The 21,329-nt window shown below is 40.4% G+C and overlaps 5 protein-coding genes and 1 long non-coding RNA gene across 6 annotated transcripts; 3 read left to right on the top strand and 3 right to left on the bottom strand.

Moving 5' to 3' along the window:
* The first annotated feature begins 791 nt into the window (after nucleotides 1-791).
* Nucleotides 792-7,311, top strand: LOC6499621 (putative protein TPRXL). The gene is made up of 2 exons (XM_001954240.4): nucleotides 792-1,677; nucleotides 2,122-7,311. Exon 2 carries the CDS (start codon nucleotides 2,697-2,699, stop codon nucleotides 3,570-3,572), a length of 876 nt encoding a protein of 291 aa, XP_001954276.1. The 5' UTR covers nucleotides 792-1,677; nucleotides 2,122-2,696; the 3' UTR covers nucleotides 3,573-7,311.
* Nucleotides 7,312-7,907: 596 nt separating this feature from the next.
* On the bottom strand, nucleotides 7,908-9,876 carry LOC123257444. The gene is made up of 3 exons (XR_006507522.1): nucleotides 9,702-9,876; nucleotides 8,553-8,661; nucleotides 7,908-8,477 (listed from the first exon to the last, which is right to left on the bottom strand). It is a non-coding gene; the product is annotated as an uncharacterized LOC123257444 (long non-coding RNA).
* Nucleotides 9,877-11,066: 1,190 nt separating this feature from the next.
* LOC6499622 lies at nucleotides 11,067-12,348 on the top strand. Its single transcript, XM_001954239.4, has 2 exons — nucleotides 11,067-11,375; nucleotides 11,434-12,348. The coding sequence occupies exons 1-2, from the start codon at nucleotides 11,307-11,309 to the stop codon at nucleotides 11,998-12,000; spliced, it is 636 nt and encodes a 211-aa protein (XP_001954275.1). The 5' UTR covers nucleotides 11,067-11,306; the 3' UTR covers nucleotides 12,001-12,348.
* Nucleotides 12,349-15,024: 2,676 nt separating this feature from the next.
* On the bottom strand, nucleotides 15,025-15,910 carry LOC6500971. The gene is made up of 2 exons (XM_001954238.4): nucleotides 15,626-15,910; nucleotides 15,025-15,573 (listed from the first exon to the last, which is right to left on the bottom strand). Exons 1-2 carry the CDS (start codon nucleotides 15,837-15,839, stop codon nucleotides 15,041-15,043), a joined length of 747 nt encoding a protein of 248 aa, XP_001954274.1. The 5' UTR covers nucleotides 15,840-15,910; the 3' UTR covers nucleotides 15,025-15,040.
* A 60-nt stretch (nucleotides 15,911-15,970) lies between these two features.
* Nucleotides 15,971-20,627, bottom strand: LOC6500970 (T-complex protein 1 subunit eta). Its single transcript, XM_001954236.4, has 5 exons — nucleotides 20,466-20,627; nucleotides 20,040-20,300; nucleotides 19,154-19,973; nucleotides 18,762-19,085; nucleotides 15,971-16,396 (listed from the first exon to the last, which is right to left on the bottom strand). Exons 1-5 carry the CDS (start codon nucleotides 20,466-20,468, stop codon nucleotides 16,167-16,169), a joined length of 1,638 nt encoding a protein of 545 aa, XP_001954272.1. The 5' UTR covers nucleotides 20,469-20,627; the 3' UTR covers nucleotides 15,971-16,166.
* LOC6499623 lies at nucleotides 16,435-18,603 on the top strand. The gene is made up of 2 exons (XM_001954237.4): nucleotides 16,435-16,969; nucleotides 17,031-18,603. The coding sequence occupies exons 1-2, from the start codon at nucleotides 16,663-16,665 to the stop codon at nucleotides 18,560-18,562; spliced, it is 1,839 nt and encodes a 612-aa protein (XP_001954273.1). The 5' UTR covers nucleotides 16,435-16,662; the 3' UTR covers nucleotides 18,563-18,603.
* Nucleotides 20,628-21,329: the final 702 nt, after the last annotated feature.

Below are 21,329 nucleotides of genomic sequence, written 5' to 3'. Positions count from 1 at the left end.
TGATGCCTTTGTAAGCTATTGCAAAAAAAAAATTTTGAAGGCGTAGATTCCTCATTCAATCATTCGACATCAACATAAGATACTTGTTAACCTATCCAAAAATGGATTATTTCGTAACGCCTTTAATTAGCTTAATTTGTTGTTTTTATAGTCCAACGCAAAGTGGGAATCTTTTCTATAGTGTATAGCTTAAATACTTATACTTTTTGCTTATATATTTGATTAACATTTTTACATTTATTTCTTATTACTTACAGTGTAGGGGTTTATACGAATCTGAAGTCTATATAAATACATAAATTTGAATAAACAATTAAGAATCGGCATGTCAAGGACCTCAGAGATTATAGAATACAGATTTATATAAAAAGAGATTGATTATTTTTCCCCATTTTTCCCACCAAATAAAGATTTTGTTTAAAATTTACTGATTAAGCTTATAAGAATATAAAATTTAACCATTAGCCCAATATGAAGATGGAATGGGATAAATATTTTTATCTAGATTCTAGAATATTATAAATTTTTGCGGAATAAAAATTAGATAGAAAGAATTATATTCTCATTATTCCATTATAATTGAAAAATAGCAAAAATTCCAAAAATGTTATTGATTTTTCAGTTTAAAAATGGCTAGATCTAGCATTATAACGGAAAAGAAATGGATAGTTGGCAACTATCGTTTAGATAAGTGCTGCCAACTATCGATATTTTAAAAACTAGTGTGACCATTTTATGAAAATGCAACCACCCCGACGGGTTCAAAATTCCAAAGGGTATTATAACCGAAGGTGACAAAATGGTGTTCCCTACCATAATGTGACCAGTCATGGTGAGAATTTCGAGAGACGCGTACCGAGGCGCAAAAAAGAACGAGCGAAGAAGATAGAAAAGGGAGAATCGATTAAAGTTTCTGCTTAATATATTATATATATGTAATCATATATTGTAAATGTCTTAAGTTTAAGTGATATAAACCAGATATTTGTGTAACGTTCAATATTTTAATACGCGTCGGAGTACAACGAGTGAAGCTAACCGCACACAAAGAAACGGGGTACTTGCGAGCGAATTAGGCAAAAACAAGAGCCAAAAGTTACAAAACAGAGCGCTGCGCAATAGACGGTGGTGTACATAGAGTTTAACTAATACGGAATCAGAATCAGAATCAGTTAAAAGTGTGATTTTTTTGAGCCTTTGTCTGTGAGTGGAGAGAAAGCTTTAAGCGGAATTACATATATATATAAAAGTACGAAGCCAGCCCGTCGCCATTTTGAAAGTGATTTTACAATACATATACATATACACACAGCGAACACATACACACACACACATACACCCAGAAAACCCATCCAATTTGAAAAAAAAAACAAAAAGAAAAAGAGGAAAAACCAACAAAAACACAACCAAAATCAACTTCCGCCACATTTTTAAAGTGAATATAATCAACAAAATCAAGGCAACTTTTAACCCAAACTCAACACATTTTGTATATACATATATATATCTCTATATATATATATATAAATATATATATAACGCTTCGGCACGTTCGGAATCTGTATAACAAAGTGTCGAGAAAATCCCCGAGCAATCGATAACTGCGCTACTCACACACACACACATATAGAAGAGCCAGCCCAGAGAGCGTTCGTGTCAGAGGTCTACAGCGAAAAAGTAAGTCGCAATTGTATTGGTTGTATGTATGTATTTGGGCGAATGTATGAATGTGTGTTGATTCATTAATTCAGGTATTCCGCTATGGTATCTGTTTGTATGTATGTATGTCTCTGACGTCCCCGGGTCCTCAATCCCCAGTATGTATGTAGCGGCGGCTGGGGCCAAACAAATATAATACCTTTTGTTGACGTAAATAGCACAGAAGTGATAATGCCTTGCTGGTTACATTTCTTACAGGTAGTTGCTACCTGGAAATCGTACAAGTCTTATAGTCCAGGCCATCCCCTTCCTGGGATTTTCTGTTCCCTGTTATACACACATATCCTGTTCCCTCTTCAACCCTGTATTACCTGTAGTTTGCTATTTTTTTTTCTATATATTATATCTAGTTATAATTATATTTTTCTCTTATTTCTACCCCACCACTTCCCGCCGTCATAGGATCAGCACGGCTTTAAATGCGACAGCAGCAGCAGCTACTACGAGAATTTGCAAAATTAGAGCTAAGGATAGCTTAACCAGAGAAAGAGATAAATCAACAGACTGATTAACAATACATACATTGTACGCTACAAGTTAAACTAAAGTAAAGAGCAGCTGTACATAAGAAGCGAGACCCAGACCACGGACACCGAAGCAGAAGCAGAAGCTGAGGGGCCAGCCTACGTGCGTGCTCGCTGGAATTTTTCAAATTTGGATTTTGTGGAGAAAGACGACGGACGGACGGACGGAGCATCTTTAGCGATAAGAACCAAAGAAGAAGAAATACGAGCGACCCAAGCAATCCGCCAACAAAACGACAACAAAGCGATAGCAGAGCAGAGACACCGAGTTTGGTTTCGATTTATAAACAAAAACAGAAAAAAAAAAAGAAAAATAATTGATTTAAGTGCGTGTGATATTTAACGTTAAGCATTAATTTAGCGAAGCAACCAAAAACAAAACAAAAACAAAAAAGGCAAAAAGAGCAGAAATTTTAATAGAAGAGGAGTGAGAGAGACGACGACGAAATTACTATGACATACTCGCACAATAGCGTTAGGAACAACATCAGAATGACAACCGCAGCCGCCACCAAGTCCATACGATTGAAAAAGGGAGCAGCATCCAACGCTGCATCCCCCTCGGTAGCATCATCATCATCCCCATCCCCGACATCCGTATCAGCATCCTCGCCAGTCACGCCCTTGGTAACTGCACATTCCAACAGTATTGCCAGCAGTACAAACATTACACCCAACAACTCCAATTTGTTGAGCTCCTCCTCGCCCACTAGCTGCACCCCAATCCTGTCCGGCCTCTCCACGCCGAACAATCAGCAACAGCGGCCCAGGCAGTCCCAGTCCCAGTCCGCCGGATCCCAGCGCCGTCAGCAGCAGCAGCAGCAGCGGCAATCACCACCGCAGCAAGGCGGCGGCGGCGGCGGAGCCTTCTTTTTTGCCAACAACAACAGGAGGAATGGAGGAGGACGATCTCCACAGGGATCAGTTGCAGTGCGCCAGTCGCCAGCCACCATTCTGGGCGGAGGTTTCTCGCCAACCATGGTGGCGGCCGCTGGGGGATCGGCTCGGAAGCAGCGCAAGAGCCCGCCACTGGGTGGAAAGGTTTCGCCCCAGACTATGCAGCAGCAGCAGCACCCACTCATACCCACCGCACTGACGCATTTTGCGGGCAGCAAGTGTTTCGACGCCCCGGCTCCTACGGCACTCCCAAAGCCACCCCAGCACTGGACTCTGTCCAAGTCGGAGGAGAAGCCGGCGAGGCCAATGGCGGCGATGTCGTTGCCCAAGTTCCAGATGCCGCTGATGCCGATGGTGCGTTCATCGAAGCGCAATCTCCTCGACGAGTTCGACACGCACAATCTGAAGCTCCTTCTGAACGTGCAGTCGTAACCTTGGCGCTGGAGGATCCGAGTCCTGGCGGCAGCAGTATCCGGAAACGGAGCGAGTGGATTGAGAAACAACCGACCGACAAATATGGATTGAACCCCGGTGGACCCCGAACCCGTCAACGAGATGCAAAAAAAAAAATACAAGAAATGAGAAAAATAAAATGATACAAAAAAAATAAACAGAAATAAAATAAAAGAAAAAAAGCAAAATGAAAAAAAAAACCTTCAAAAAAAAAAAACGAAAACATTTCAACTGAAAAATTGAACTTTTTTAAACAACAAAAAAAAAAAAAAACCAAAACAAAAAAAGAAAAGAAAGAAAAGCGTAAAAAAAGAGTAATGTTTGTGATCTCAAGTGTGTATCATAAAACAAGAGCCCATATTCGAGAAGCTATATGGGGGAGAAGGAGGAGAACTGTTTCAAGCAAAAATGAAAATAAAATCAATACACAAACAACTATCCTCACACAATCGATAAAACCAACAACAACAACGACAAGACAACAAATAAATAGTAAAAAACAACAAATAAAAAATGCAAAATTCCCCGCTAAACAGAAAAGAAAAAAAAAACACAATCCTCAGCAGACCCTTTGCCAACTTCAAAATGCAAACTTTAAAAAAAAAAAAACCAAAAGCCAATCGACGACAAACTGAAACTTAAAACCGAAAAATGGTAACCGGAAACTGGAATCAGGAATCTGGAATCTGGAAACCGGAACAACAATCAATCGACGCCTGGCTAAAAAAAGAAAAGAAAAGAGAGAAAAAAGAAAGGAAGAATGTAAAGAGAGTATGGATGGGAATGAAAATGAAAATTAGATGAAAGGGAAGATAAACTTTGTATGTCTAACAACGGATACTTCACAACTGAACATTGTTTTAAACGTGATACGCAAATAGACTTGAAAATTAACTAATAAGTAAAATTAAAAGTATAATCATATTTATGAGTAATTCAAAAAATGGACGCTAGAAGCGCAGCATAAAGTACAGTTTATGTTTATCCCCCTAAAAGCGGACAAAATGTGCAACGTACCTTAAATCTTAAATAAAAAATTGTAATAAATTAAAAAAAAAAAAACAAAATAATGCTGACTTAACAGAAGAGACACGATAATAACTAAAGAACTAAATAATAACATAAAAATCGTATACCCACCAAATCACAAAGACTAATTCAACAAAAAACAAAAAAAAAAGGAAAAAAAAAATACAAAAAACTACGTAAACTCAGAGTAGCAGCCGACGTCAACGCCAACGCCGACGCCGCAGCAGCAGAGCAGCCAACGGCGAGATCAGCAGCGACGCAGCAGAGCAGCAGCGCAGGCAAAACAGGCAACTGCCTTGCCAGAACAACCAACCTCTCCTCTACCTTAAGATAGAAATTCACGTATTGCAATTTGACCTACCTAGATACTTCCATTATTTTTAGTTAATTGTCGCGAAAGAAAAGTTACCAAGTACCAATTGCCCAAAATTAAAAAATTAATAATAATATTTAAGCCATGACCCCCTCACCCCCCGAAACATGCTTACTTTAATAATTAATTCTTAAACTTTAATTGTGAAAGGCTTTAACAAATTCTAATTTAAACATTCTTGAATTGTAAATAGAAGGCGGAACAATGCTTAAAATGTTCAAATAAAATTTTATAAACGAAAACGATGTAAATCGATTTAAAAAACAAAATGTAAGAATAAGAACGATAAGAGTGTTAACATCAAATACTTGCAATTAAGAATGTGTAATGGCGATTTTGAAATAGCAAATAGGCGCAAGCAAGATTTTATTTATCAAAAAAAAAAAAAGAAGAAATATTTTTGATCTTGCGCTTGGCGTGTGAGAAACTAATTGTGAAAACGATCTAACTTATATATTCTTAACAAGTTTCAATTCCAAAGCGAAATGAAAGTTGGAGGAGTGATGATAGTAGTAGATGTCGCTAGAATAGGGAATGAGAAATGAACTACTTTGTTAACTATTCGTTGATGCTCAATACTGAAACACTTGAACCCAGTACCTTATTTTCATTATTAGCATTACTTATTAATTGTTAACATTGATATGTATGTAAATTATTTAAGCATCCCTCTCCCACCCACCACCACCCATCCACAATCCCCTACCCAGTACCGCCCCCTCAGAAAATCCAAAGTTATTTGTGTTTTACGTGAGAATGAGAGAGAAATAGAGAGTTAGAGAGAGAGAGAGAACAGGGCAGCGTGAGTTTTTGTATTTTTTAGTTTTTTTTTTTTATTGTCATGTGAATTGTCCTAAATGTGATGAGCCAAAAAGAAAAAAAAAGTTGAGAAAAAAAACTCCCATTATTAATATGGAAGTGGAAATGCCCAGAAATAAGCACACTTGAGTTTTGTTTGCGCATATTGTTTAACTTCCTGAAAGAGCTAAGATATAATATAAAGAACCATGAAGAGAGCCAACAACCACAAGGCTCTCGATAATAATGATAGTTTTAAAAAAAATGTTGAAATGAAAAGCCAAAAAGTCAAGCACCGTTTAGGTATACTGAACAATTTGTCATATATTGGTAGCTTTAAAGCTTGTATCTTCAAGTTACACACCAACACACACACCTCCATCACCCCACTCCACACACACATATACCTTCCTACTACTTAGAGTATTGAATAAGGCCGAAGGTGACCCGAGCAGTGCTCAGGAATAGCCCCAGCCTCACTCCCCTTCCCCCCCCTCATAAAAAACAGATGAAGAACTCTAGAACCTGTCGCGCAGAATTTTGCATTTTTTTAAGTGTAAGCCTAACGTTTGTTACTTACTGGAGTTAAATTTAAGCAGAGAGAGAAAGGAAGGAGAACGCTTAGATTTCATTAAAGAGAAAATATACAAAAGCCTAATTCTAATTCTTATAAAAAACAAAAAAAATAAAATGAAAGCCTAAAAACAGACCAAAACCAGGCCAGGCCACCCAGCTCTGCCTTGAACTGCGTGCACACGAGCTTTGAACCGCCGAATTTTTCAACACCAATCAGTACAAATTAATTTCCATTTTAAAGCAACCGAGCCCGGCCAAGATCACAGAGGCTCTCGACCCGAGTTCAATGCGTGTGTGCCGCCATCCAAGGCAACTGCGGCGGCCGACGCCGTCCCCCCCCTTGAAAGAAATTCAATTTTAATTTAAAAAGCGCAACGACGATTCGAAACAACTACTTTATTGGAGTTCGAATATTAATTTTACCCATTATTGTTTAAGCCAAAAGATTCGTCGTTCTAAAATGAAAAAAAGTAAAAAGTAAGCAAGCAGCCAAGCACTAAATATTTTAATTAATTTCCCATTGATCTAATTTACAATTTAATTTGCAATTTTTTGTGATACTTTGCTATATTTTTAAACCTGGAATATATACAAAACTGAAGGAAAAGTAAAATTAATTAACCCACACAATTGCCGTCTATGGACCATTAGGATGAGTACGATTATGAAGAGAGAAGAAAAAAATTGCTAATCAATACTGTAATTATAGAAACGATTGTTAAAATAAAATCAGATGAAAGAAAAACATTTAAAGCAATATTGGTATTGTGTTAAAACCAAGTCAACTTGTAACATTTGAAAGAAGAAAAAAAAACAAATATTTGAAAAAGAAATCAACCCTCAACCAACCACAAAGCAATAGAAAAAATAAACAATTGTACACGGCTTTCGTAAAGTGATTTATTAAAGCCTTGTATAATTAAGAAAAACAACAAATTTGTGTTTTTATTTTCCATTAGAATCGCAATCTAATTACCATAACAAGCCTATATTATCTTAGGCAAAACACATTTCAGAAATCGAAACACATGGGCAACATATTTCAGACTCCATTTTTCAGTACGATTTCTAGGCCAGAAATTACAAAACAAACATGAACTGAATACTGAAGGCTAGCTTCGTGTGGATGATGATGATTTATATATATGTATACTCTTGCAGGTATTTTGAAAGCACTCTGTTTTATGTCTGATCCTTATAATTCCCCCAACATGGAGGCCGATGGTGCTATTTTTGTAAATCGGAAAGGTATGTGAAGTTATCTGACTGGGAGGCCATCTCCAACACATACAGTGTTCCAATATTTAAAAAATATATACAAGATATCCCTGCAAGGGTATAAAAATACACCGACACGACGATCGAAACTGGAAAATGGTATTAAAAATAAGTATAAATGCAGAAGAAACAGAGCAGTGCTTTCACACAAACTACAAGATACAATAAAACGATAAGCAATCTTACAAACACCAATATTAGAATACCCCCTCCAGTGTAACAATAAACTCTATTTCATTTCTAAGAAAATAACACCCCTGTGTTAGTAAACATCTGTATAAATTAATGTTGCAGAAACTCTTAAATAAATATCTGATAAGTGCTAATCGGCATTGTGAGTTATAAAAATAAAAAAACATATACGCAACATTGAAGAATTTTATAGATTCCTTTGGAACCTGTCATCAAGATAACGATAAAGTTTAAAGGTTTTATTAAAAAGATACACATAATAGATACCAATGTAAATGTAATTACAAAATATATATGTACGAAATATGAGAAACATTTATACTAAGAGCTCTGAAAGCATAAAGTCAAGTTAAAACTAAAGAAATCCTAAATAATTGCCTAACGATGAAACAATCGAAGAATAGATCCCCTCCAGAACACCCACTATAGCCCTCCAAAACCACCCCACCCATCCCATCCAATATCCCAAATCCCCTAAAAAATGAACAAAGAGATTTGGTATTTTCAATGGACCACCTATATTGGGTGTTCTCAATGGACCATTGGACCTACAACTAAAGGAGCTATTATCTTCTAAAGGACAACAAAGTAAAGGCCCTCCTGAAGATCAAACTGGTTCTTAAACCTCCAAGATGGATCTGAAAAGAGCAAAGGAAAAGTAAGTGGCTTGGATTAGTTTACAGGTAAGTGGAAAAAAAAACAGCATGACTCACTGGCTGTGCAAACTAGTATTATCTAGGTGGATTTCTCTAGAGGTTGCTCGAACCAAATGGCTGGTGGTATACGTGCCTCGCTTCACCTCTGATCGTGCCAGTCGTAGCACTGAGAGAAATTCTCCATTAAAATATTTCAAAATTTATATTGGAAAAATAATGGTTAGATTTTTAATAAGTCACAAAATACTCATATTTTATAAATATCTTTTTAAAATAAAAATATATATTGTGTTTTATAATTTTTGTATGTGTAGTAGCGCATTGTAGGTCTGTTTGTTTTTTACCATCTCGTTTGGGTTTCTTTATAAACGATGTCGCAAAAGAAAACTGGATTTGTGGACGACTCACAAAGTTGGCAATGGGTTTCGGTTTTGAATTCGGTGTCGTTGTTTACCGCTTGGCTAAGTCTTGAGTATCTATGTTTGTACTTTGTATCTTCATACATATTCATATACTTACATTATATGCATTTTTTCTGTACTTATGTATCTTCGATTGAACATGAAAAAAAAGTACTCTGAATACAGGAAAATAAGTGTGTAGGCTGACCATATTTGTACATGAAAATAGCTTTCCCCGCTGCTTTCATTTTATACTGAGACAGCAGTCTTTTATTTTTCCCCTTTTCTGCTTTTTCATTTTCAATGATTTCAGACCGACCACCCTCTTCTGATAAAGACTATAGCACATACATACATAGCAGATACATAGCTACATAAATTCATAGTACATACACTTAGACTCGAGCCAAATCAAAAGCGTAAACAATTTTGTTTTTATTTCGGTTGCTGTTGCTACTTTTTTATTTTTATGGCGCTTTGCTTCAACTAATTGCGATAGTACGAGTCTCGAGAGGTGCGGAGGTGGTTTCGCAAAAAACATTATTTTTTATCTTTTGTTTTCACGTCAACTAAAAATAGCTGATTAAACATATATCTACCCTTTAATATTTTATTTTTAATAATTTATTCTATGAAAATCTAATAAAATATAGCCTTTTAAAATAAAGAAAATAATTATTTGGATTTTTGTTTTTTTTCCAAGCTTTGTATAGATTTTCAAGTAAAGTTACTGCTTTTATTTGATCGTATTTTCCATTAAAACATGATCTTAATTTTTAGTAAAACCTAGAAACCTCCTACTGACTCTTTGTTCCAGGGTATCAAAACGGGCTGGCGCAAAACAAGCAGTACGCATGAACTGATCTCGAACTGGGACTGGGACTGGGACTGGTTGGATGCGATATTTCTACGCAAATGGTATCTGTAAGATACACACGCGTAGCCGCCACACGCGTTCACTCACACCAGAAACGGGGGAGCTCACCGACGGCCTCGTCTGTGTGTATTTACAAGCTTTGTGCGTTGGTCTCCAACGACCCCTTGGCCTCGTATCCCCCCGTATCATCACCCAACCCAACTCCCTTCGTCCGCCCCCCGCCTGCGAATACTTTTTCTTAATTTTCTTTATAAACATATGTATGTAAGTACGTATGAATGTATTTGCCAAAAACAAAATATAAATATAAAATGTGGGAAAAGATAGCTTCAGATACGCAGATTCAGATACTCTTTCAGATACTTTTCTTCAGTACTTCAGCAGACTTTTGGAAAAAGTTAATATACCCAGAATGTAAATTTTATTCTGAATACAAAATATATCTGTATGGCGAATCATGTGAGTGTGTGTCAATGTTTTTTTTTTGTTTTCTTCTTTTTTGTTTTTGTTATTTTTCAAGCTATGGAATAATTTATTTTCGCTGCGCAATTTCTTCCATTGATTCCCCCGGGCTGTTATTCGCACATTTGTGTGGACGTTTGTATTTATTTTGTTTTTTATTTATGTCGTTCTTCAAGTGAACCTATCGCCCTGCCTGCCCTGCTTTGATATTATTTTCTAAATAAAGGCACATACTCGTTGAAACAAATGTACTTTTATAAGTATGCCGATAGCATTCGCACCTTATCGCTATAGTGGTCTCTATACGTATGTATGATTATAATTATTATTGCACGCGTAAACAGAAAATAGCGATTGCGGTCGTTGTTACTTCAAATACTTGATAAGGACAGAAATCGGCAGATGTATGTAGTCCCTGAAGTATTTCGTCAAAATTCACAACGGAAGTTGCTTCAAACAAAATCCCAAATTCCCAAAAAAAGTGGATGATTCATAAATTCGAAATAAAAAGCATGCGGGTTTTACATTTGTTTTATGGATCCACGTTTTTTATACGTAACGATCCATCTATTTCCAAACTCTATGAAATGAAATGTGTTTGAGAGCTTTTAACAGCACGAGATGGATCAGAATTGAAGGCTTAAAGCTTAAAAGACAGTATAACTATTTGGAATAAGTATTTAACAAAACATCATAACCTACAGAATTGAAATAAGTTTTCTGCCATTAAATTCGAAGAGTAGAAAGTATTAGCCACGATTTAGTTATGTGTTACATATTTTTAAAATATTATATTTATTTCAAAATCAACTTAGGTAACCTCTCTTCTCAGTGTACTTCACATCACAGGCACCACGTGACACATAGACGGACTCCTCGCGTCCCTGCTCTCCTGGACACAGAGAATTCAGTCAATGAATGGATCTGCCGATCTGCCGATCTACCACCTCCGACCCAATAGTTGTGATAACCCCACGTCGATCGATAAGCCTCCCGAGCTGAGATTGAGTGGTCTGATCAGGAGTTTTTTGGGCCTGGAATCAGTCAATCGTATATTAGTCCCTCGACGAGATGTCTTTTTGCATCGCAGCAGTCACAGCCAGTGCTCTTATAATCCTGAGCACCTTCTCCCTAGTCCAGGCACGGTTTTGTGAAAGAAATATTAAAGGATTATCAACTAACTAACTGATCCTTGCAGAGCAACGTGACCTTCCACTTCTCCCTGGATTTCAATGACAAACAGCCTCCCAACTCGAGTGAGGTGATCGATAAGACCATTCTGGTGGAGGACAATGAGATCACAATGGTGGACAGTGAAGCTACAACTGCCTCACCAATTGGACAGTGGTCGAATGAGGACCAATTCAACGACTTCACGCTGAAAAATGTTCTTGAAACTAGGAGTCTTGTCCAGCAACTAAATGCAGAACTCTCCCCGTTGGCTGGCAGAAGCAATTACTTGGCCAGGACACTGAAGCTGAGCCTGCGATACGTCAATGCCGTGGATGCCAGTCTCGAAAATCTGACCAACTTTGGGCAGCTAGTGGAGCTGCTCAGAAAGTTTGTCAGCCTAATAGACATTCTGCGCGATCCCTCTAATTTTGGTGGTGCTCGCAGTTTGGAGTACGTACTCTTTAAACTGGTGCTGGAGAAGTACGATATCCCTAACAAACGGCAGGAAATTGGAGAGTTACTGGAAAGGGCGGAGCAAGCGTGGCAGAGGTACCAAAACTCACAGGTGGTTATCTTGGACAACTCAACCTGAGATTTTAAAATACTCATCCACAGCACGCTTAAGATACACTTTAGGAATAGACTTAGGGTAGAGTCCTGAGGACAAAGACTTTGGCTGCACCATCCTAAAGGCAGCCGGACTCCTAAACCGAAAAACCCATTGAAGGGACATCCTGTCCATTATGCAGTTCTAATAAAACAAGAACCTATAGAACGAACAGAACAGGTACTGGGTTGAAGGAGAGTGCAGGGGAAGGACAAGCCATGAGGGGTTTAATTACACCTGGAAAAACATAAAACCAATTATTAAGCGTATAATTAGTTTTTACTAAAATGAAAATTGTTTCTCCATAAGAAATAAACAGCCTAAGAAAACAAACTATTTCATGTCCTTAAGTATACAATTTTTTCGAGTGTATTGGAAAGGCAGGAACATTCATTGAGCAGATGCAGGTAGTAGGGATCGGAAAATATAGGGGATCATTTAAGTGCCGAACAACAGCTGCCGTCCGGATCCGTCGCTAATGTGAGCGTTCAGGGCAGGGCCTCGATCGCAGGGCCGAAATTTGTTAACTCGAAACAACCACTGTTCAGTTCACATGCTGTAAAGTGGGAAATAAAGTGCCGACTATGGAAAATACAGACGAACACCATATGCTCACAAAAGGGTGGGGCGTCCTTTCGAGGGTAACGTTTTGTACCCCCCTCGGGGCTCTCAGGAACCTCGAGCAGCGTGGAGCTCTTGTAAGGCGATACCTTATATGAATTACTTAGTTACCCTTAAAAATTTCGTAACGGTCTTCGGTGATTTTTTTTTAGGGGTGCCGAGTCTCGAGTGTCGAGTTATAAATACTCAATACATAAATGTGGGTCTTTGTATAGGACCAAAGCCATGAAGAAATCTGTATACATAATGGAAACTCGATTGCCACAAAAGAGACAAGCCATATGAATACAGGTTTAACTATTTTTTTGATTAATAAAAACTGGTCAAACCGCTTCGGGCCGTCGCAACGAACATCCAACGGCTTATTTACCATTTTGACAGTTTATTTTTATACTTAAATATTATATCTCTGCATGGGATAGGTATGAACAACATATGTACATACGTACCACAAAGGGTATCCTAAAAAAATGTCCTATTTGATTTCTTATATAAATGTGTATACTATTGGTTAGGTATTTTAAGCATTATATTTTTATAACTCATATATATTTTTTTTTAAAAGGGTACCTTCCATTATTTAAAAATACATGTGATTGACCTATGCACTCTGTCTCTTGAAACTAACATATTTACGAAACTCGAAAATTTGTTAAAAGGTTTTACTTAAAAAAGTACATTTTATATTATAAAAATTGAACGACATTGAATTCAGAATCATCTTTGATATTATTGAAAATAAATAAGTCTATGGGTGGAATGTTTTTAAAATCTTACAAGGGAATTATATTTATGGTCAAAAATGGGTAACGCAATGAAGGAGACATCTCCAACTCTTTAAAGAAGACATATTCTTGATCAGGATCACCTTCTGATCGAGATGACGGTGATGGGTGCATCTTTGCCTATTTCCATCCGATTCGTAAATGGAATACCTTAAATGATTTCTAGATCGATTCCCCACCATTCTGCATCAAAATCAAGAAACAAAATATTTTTGAGATTTGTCTTCAAAATTTTCTGGGGGATCCGCTTCGAAAGTTGTAAAAAATGCATGGAGGGACAATATGGGCCCTAGCGATGGCTGTATCTTGGCCAATTTTCATCCGATTCTCGAGCGGAATACCTTAAACGATTTCTTAATCGATTCCCCACCATTCTGCATCAAAATCTAGAAACAAAATATTTTTGAGATTTTTCTTCAAATTTTCTGGGGGTCCCCTTCAAGAAGTGGGGAAAGATGCATGGAAGGACAAAGGGGCCCTAGCGATGGCTGTGTCTTGGCCAATTTTCATCCGATTCTCGAGCGGAATACCTTAAACGATTTCTAGATCGATTCCCCACCATTTCGCATCAAAATCTAGAAACAAAATATTTTTGAGATTTTTCTTAAATTTTTCTGGGGTTCCGTTTTAGAAGTGGGGAAAGATGCATGGAAGGACAATAGGGGCCCTAGCGATGGCTGTATCTTGGCCAATTTTCATCCGATTCTCGAGCGGAATACCTTAAACGATTTCTAAATCGATTCCCCACCATTCTGCATCAAAATCTAGAAACAAAATATTTTTGAGATTTTTCTTCAAATTTTCTGGGGGTCAAGAAGTGGGGAAAGATGCATGGAAGGACAAAAGGGGCCCTAGCGATGGCTGTATCTTGGCCAATTTTCATCCGATTCTCGAGCGGAATACCTTAAACGATTTCTAGATCGATTCCCCACCATTCTGCATCAAAATCTAGAAACAAAATATTTTTGAGATTTTTGTTATATTTTTCTGGTGGTTCCCTTCAAGAAGTGGGGAAAGATGCATGGAAGGACAATAGGGGCCCTAGCGATGGCTGTATCTTGGCCAATTTTTATCCGATTCTTGAGCGGAATACCTTAAACGATTTCTAAATCGATTCCCCACCATTCTGCATCAAAATCTAGAAACAAAATTTTTTTCAGATTTTTCTTCAATTTTTCTGATGGTTTCCTTCAAGAAGTGGGGAAAGATGCATGGAAGGACAATATGGGCGCTAGCGATGGCTGTATGTTGGCCAATTTTAATCCGATTCTCGAGCTGAATCCCGCCATTCTGTATCAAAATCTAGAAACAAAATATTGGCTGGGGGATAAGTAGGATTGTGGTTGTGGTACGTATTGTGGTTATTGTGTGAAGTTCTCTATAAGCATCATCAACAAAGTTCTCTATAAGCATCATCGTTTTAACAAGATTATTGGTTCAAGGAAAAATGAAAGGGCAAATAGAAAGATGGACATTTTGTAAATACTAAACATGAAGCACATTGGAACTTTTTAAATTTAGCGCTAAACTGTTTTTCCGATAACGATAACAATATAAGAATGGTCATCGCTATCCCAATAGCCACCCAATAATAAAGGTTTAATTTTTAAAATCTATGTTTAATTGGGCTTAAAGTTACGAAGTATCTTGAGCACTTCGATTTGGAAGTCGAGCTTGCGGTCGGCACACATCCTCTGCATGTGAGGCTTGATGCTGTCAAAGAAGGCCTGATCGGGATCAGAGGAGGCAGTGGAAGTGGATGCGTAGGCGGGAGTGGCGTGTATATTGACATTAGGGTCGCTCTGTGGCGTCCCGTTTTCAGCGGTGATAGGCGGTATGTCTTCCAAGAGCAATTCCATGTTTTCGGGCTGCGGGGAAGGCTCTTGGTCGGATTCCTGCCCAGAAGAACATCGCCGCTTTAGGGGTGCTCTTTGACTTGCTGCTAGGCGTCTTCGCTTGACAGGGCTGACTTTGGGCTCCTCCTTCAGAGGTTCGTCGTCGTCATCAGTCTCTGCTTTAACGCCCAACAGAAAGCTAAGCTCTTTCTCGTAGATGTATGAAGCTCTGGCCACTTCTTCACCACTTTGACGGAGTCGGTTTACACGCAAGTAGCTATCCCGTGTGTTTTTCCATCGTTTCAGCAGGGTTCTAACTGATTTACAACGTTATTATGTAGTTACACAGAAAATTTATACAGAACATACCAATTTCTTGCTTTTCTGGCTCGCTGGCCCCCTCGAAATTATTGCACAGCTCCTGGCCGATTTGCTGCCAGGCTAGATCCCTGAGTTCCCGGTTGTGGAAGTTCGGGTGTCGTCGCTCCCAGATTATGGAATGTTTGTGAACCGCCTCGATGAACTCGTACATGGAGTATCGAAGATTGCATCCTGCGGTTCTCAGAACCTTGTGATTTCCCATTATAAGTTGTTTATTTACGTGACGGATTGAATTAATTCGGAAGTGCGCATAACAGCACAGTCAGCGTTAACAGAGAAATAACAGCAGCAGACTGGAGTTGCCACTATGTTACGATTAAAACGACATTTGAATTGTTATACAAATCTTTTTAATTTTTTGTTTATTATTAAACATATACAGATAGGTCAGTGAATTATTTTTGCTGTTGTTCTGTAGTGCGTTTCGAAAATGCGAAAGTATGACCGGCTAATACGTGTTTGTGTTAAATTAGGATAGAAATGCAAGTGAGTAGATGATTAGTGTGCTTTCTGAAGTTCTGGATGAGTTTTACATGGGCCTGCCCATGCCGCGGCCCATTCCCATGGGCCCACCGCCAGCCATAGGAGGTTCTCCGGCCTTCGGGCTCTTTATTGTCTCGTCCACGGACAGCACCATGCAGGCTGCCTCGGCGGCAGCTGTTAAGGCATTGATCTTAATAATCGATGGTTCCCACACGCACTGCTCGAAGTTGTCGGAAATGTCTTCCTTGGTTATGTCCACACCAAACCATTGACCACCTGTTAAATAAAAAAAAGATAAAGTTTTTAAAAAATGTACATTCCACAATATTTAAAATACAATTTGTAACCGCTAATTTACTGACAATGTGGCAACCCTACGTATAGCCCGCGAAACGACTTTTTTCTGCTGTGCAAAAGAGCACACACTACAGCACTCGTTGACGAGCGAGAGAGAGAGAGGCAGCCGAAAAACACGCGCTGCATTTTCTTGACGTTCCTCTGATTTTTTCCGCTTTATTTACAAAAATAATTTAAAATAAAGGATGTCTAGCTCTGGGAGAAAGCGTAAGCAACAGTTGAAACCTCGACAGGACGACCACCGATCGCCGGTGAAGCGGCGAAGCGTCGACATCAAAAAGGAGCCCTTGGACTCGTACCCGGCACTGGCGGACTACGACCTGAGCACGGCGGACGTCAAGCCGGACCTCACGGAGTTGCAGCTCCAGCTGGCAACAGAGCCGCGTACGTCCGTCAATCCCAATCTTAGCGAATTGAACCGCCAGGAGAGCGACTCGGACGAAGACGGCTACTCGGAACTAAACTACCAATCATCGGATGTCTTTTGCCAGGGTAAGACCACCACCGCCCAAAAACTGAGTGTCTGCTTCTTATGTAACTTCTTCATAAATAGATGAGCCGGATGAGTTCGACCCTGAGTGGACTTCCCAGCAGGCGACCACAAGGCTGCTCTTCAAGTTCCATACGCCGTTGCAACAAACTGGCCTGAAGGGCACAAAACGCTTTCAATGCCCGCAGCAATATTTTAACCTGCTGTTGGGCAACCGCTACAAGTTCTTTGCCGCCCTGGCTCAGGCTATCAACCTTCGTGGCGGGACGGCACCCACCACTCCCGAAGAAGTGGAAACCTTTGTGGGCCTTTCTCTTCTGATGAGCGATTTGAAGCTCAAAGATCTGGCGGACTACTGGAAAAATAACACGTATTTCGGCTTTGTTGGTTTCTCGGAGAAGATGACCGAAGACCGGTATCGGAAGTTGCTGCAGTGGCTTAGCTTTGATTGTTTGCCCACCGATAAAGGCAAGGAAAAAGACAGTATTCCCCTCCTGACCTTTATAAACGAGAGCATGGACGAACTGTACGTCTGTGGACAGCAGTTGGTGCTGAACGACCCAGTGGTACTTTGGAAGGGAACATTCAACTACCTGGAAGATCTGCCCTGCCGGTTTCGCTGCAACTCCCTGGTTCTCCACATGCTGACGGAGCAAAGTGGCCTGGTAGTGAAGCTCTTGCCAGAAATAGTGCGTCGCGAAGACTCAGCTGCCTGGGTGCGGAATTCCCGGCAACTGGTCCAGCACAGGATCGGAGTGTCTCTGAAGTTAATGGGCGATCCCCAAAGCGGACGAACTGTGTATGCATCGAAGTTCTATGGCAGCTATGGTTTGGCCCACGAGTTGGCCAAGCGAGAGACCTACTGCACTGGGCTGCTGGACAGGAACCGGTACGGCAACAGCAAGGCCCTGGTGCACCAACAACTGCAACCGAATCGAATCGTCACTAGCTACGCTTCTCCTCTGATGATGGGGAAATGGCGGCGGAGGGAAAAGAGCCTTTACTTCTTCAGTTCCGACTGTTTGGCAATATATGCCAAGGAAATGTCTATGCAGAAGACCAACGCAAGGCCGAAGCTGATCCAGGAGCTGGAGTGGCAGTTGAAGGCGGGCAACCAGAGTCGACAGCAACTAATCCAATACCAGCCGGGCTCCCAAGAACTTCCCGCCGACAAAAGGCTGGACATCTTTCTTATCAACATCCTGGTCTACAATGCGCACCTGCTATACATGGCCAATGCCCAAAACGCCAGGGGAGGACGCCTCAAGACCTATGCGGAGTTCCGTATGGCCATAATCAAATCGCTGCTGCGGGAGGAGCAAGTAGCAGAGCCCGTCGCCATCAGCCCCCGAAAACTCGAGGAACCAGTGGAGAAAGAGAAAGCTAAGGAAAATAAGGCAGTACCGTCCACGAGCAATCGCCACGAAGCCGTACTCATTGAGCATAATGGGAAGCCGGCGAAGAAAAACTGCCGCAATTGCCACAAAGGCGGGATGCTGCAGTTCAGCAAGTTTATGTGCAACTCTTGTCCGGACAAACCTGGTCTCTGCCAAGAACCCTGCTTCCGTCTCTGGCATGACCAACTCAAGAAGTGAAAAATAAAGTGATCTTTATGATTAAATTGGATTTGAGAGAAGTGGTTTTGTTTCAATGAGGATTTCCAAAGAGGTCCATATATGTAAGTGCCATAGATGTTTCTTCTTTTCCCTAAGTTTTGGTAGCTTTAGAAATAAAATAATAGTGAGTCATGGAGACTCCCGAACCACCACTTGACTAAAGAAGCTGATTACTCACCCTGGGCATGCTTTTGGCGTAGCTTGTTGAGAATGTTGGTGGCATCAAAGCCGGCGTTGTCGCACAGCTGGCGAGGAATAACCTCCAAGCCCTTGGCGATGGCGGCAATCAGCAGCTGCTCCTTGCCAGCGATGGTGCGCGAGTAGTCGCGCAACAGTTTCGACAGCTCCATTTCAATAGCACCGCCTCCAGCAACGACGGAATCGTGCTTGATGGTGCGACGGACGATCATGATAGCGTCGTGCAGGGAACGCTCTGTCTCCTCCAGGAACTGCTCGGCGCCACCACGCAGGATCAGAGTGCTAGTCTTGGCATTGGGGCATCCTGTATTTAAAAAAAATAGTGTGTTTGTGGTTACAACTGTGATACAAACATAAAATTAAGATTATTACCTTGGAACAGGTTGAAGCGCTCTCCGCCCACCTGGCGCTCCTCGAAATGCTCGCAAAGGCCGAGCACACTGGCGTTGATGTCGTTGGCGGTGGTCATGACGGCGCCGCCGCATGCCTTCATTGTACGCTTGAGATCCTCCTCAGGAACACGGCCCGCACAGAAAATATCACGGTCGGCGAAATACTGTGTGGCCACATCGCCGATGGGCAGCTTGGAGAGTACCACGTTGGCGCCAGACTCGTGAATCTTGGCCAGCTTGTTGTACAGGATCTGCCACTCGGCGTCGACCACCTTCTGGTACTCCTTAACGTTGTCCACGCGGATTTCGGCGTTGTCACGCTCTGCCTTCAACTCAAGCTCAATGTTAAGGAGGGCGATCTTGCACTTGTCGTACGACTTGGGTGCCATCTCAAAACCGGCGTAGGCGAAGGTCTTCTTAAAAGCCACACCTGAAATCAACTGGGATTCCTCAAGGGATCCGCCAGTCACTTTCTTGATGCCAATCATGTTAAGCGGCAACAGTTCGTCCAGGGACAGAACAGCATCCACAACGATCTTTGAGAAGAAGTCCTTCTGCTGATGGATCAGCTTGGAAGACATCGCGGTGGCGGCGCACTTCTCCAGCAGAGCGCGTTGCTCCTCCTTGGATTGCTTTTCAATCTGCACAGCCATCTCGTTGATTTTCTCCATGCAGAGCTGCAGAGCCTTGCGAATGGCTTTGATTATGACGCGAGGATGAACACCCTCCTCCACGAAGGGCTTGACCTGCTTAAGGAATTCTCCGGCCAGCAGGACCACGCTAGTGGTTCCATCACCAACCTACAGTAAAATAAACAAGCTTCATGTAGTCACGTGCTTCAGTTGTCAGCAGTCGCATTCAATTACCTCGGCATCTTGTGACTTGGCAATATCCACCAGCGTTTTGGCAGCTGGATGCACAATCTCCAACAGCTTCATGATAGTGGCACCATCGTTAGAGATCGTGGCCTTGCCTTGCGAGTCCACAATGAGCTTATCCATGCCGCGGGGGCCCAAGGTGGTCCGAACCGCGTCCACGATCGACTGGCAGGCATTGATGTTCGACACCAGTTGCGGCTTGCCCTGGGACGTATCGGTGCCTTCCTTGAGGAGCACGATTTGCGGTTGCTAGGGAGCAAAGGAGTGGAGCGAAATACAGCGATTAGTCAGCAGATGTCTTCGGCTTGCGAGAAGCTTCTTTGCAGGTTATGTTTACATTCGCGTGCCGCTTGAAACGGAATCCATGTCTCGGCCTCCGGTGGGGCCAAGATGCTTATTTGCGACCTAACTTACCATTTTTGTGTGATGGGAGGGCTCTTTCAACGTTAATAAAGATAAAAACTGTCAATTTCTTAGCAGACAGCAGACAGGGCAGCCTTTAGTTCACGTTTTTGGTCGGTGATGTCAAATATATCGTTTAAGGAGCCGGCACTATCGATTTTAATTAAGTCTGGGAAAAATAGTATGCCCAGACTTCTGGTGAAAAAGGTGGGAAAACAAGATAGTTTTCTAGGGCGCCTTTTTTGAAAGATAATAAGCTACAATTTGGTTTATTACTTTTGCCTCTACCTTAGATTTAATTTTACCTTAAATTATTATACTGGGGAGTAAAACTAATTTATAAATATAACAATTTTTGTTGGGACTGTTTATATATTAACAGAAATATATAAATATATTAGATTATATACATTTATAGAAATATGTATATAAATATATGGGGTAGCACCTTAATCATTTTATTGACATATAGAAAGGATTAAAAGTTTGTTATTTTCACTTTTATTAAGATAAAAACTTAAATTTGTTTTATAGGAAGAAAATGAATTGCTGAACTTTATTTCGAGTTTTTGAAAAATGAAATTTAAATAACTTGAACTATCGATAGTTTTACGTTACTCTTGAACGTAAAGCGTGTTTTGAAAATTCTTCTAACTTCAAATATAGATTTGTGATTATTTCTATTTATATAAATTTGGCGATCCACGACTCTCACATGCACGCACGCACGTCGCTTATTCCATTTTAGAATGTGCACCGCATCTTCAGTTTGTTTCGACCGCTCAACTTGAGTGAGTTGCACCCGAGCAACGACAAAAAAAATGAGTTTTTGAAAATAACCCAAAAACAATTGGGTTGAAAGGGAAACAGACAGTT

This window comes from Drosophila ananassae, chromosome 2L, assembly GCF_017639315.1.
Source record: "Drosophila ananassae strain 14024-0371.13 chromosome 2L, ASM1763931v2, whole genome shotgun sequence".
In the NCBI taxonomy this organism is placed as follows: Eukaryota; Metazoa; Arthropoda; class Insecta; order Diptera; family Drosophilidae; genus Drosophila; species Drosophila ananassae.
The sequence above is the reverse complement of the archived record's forward strand: the minus strand, read 5'-3'. Positions and strand labels throughout refer to the sequence as shown.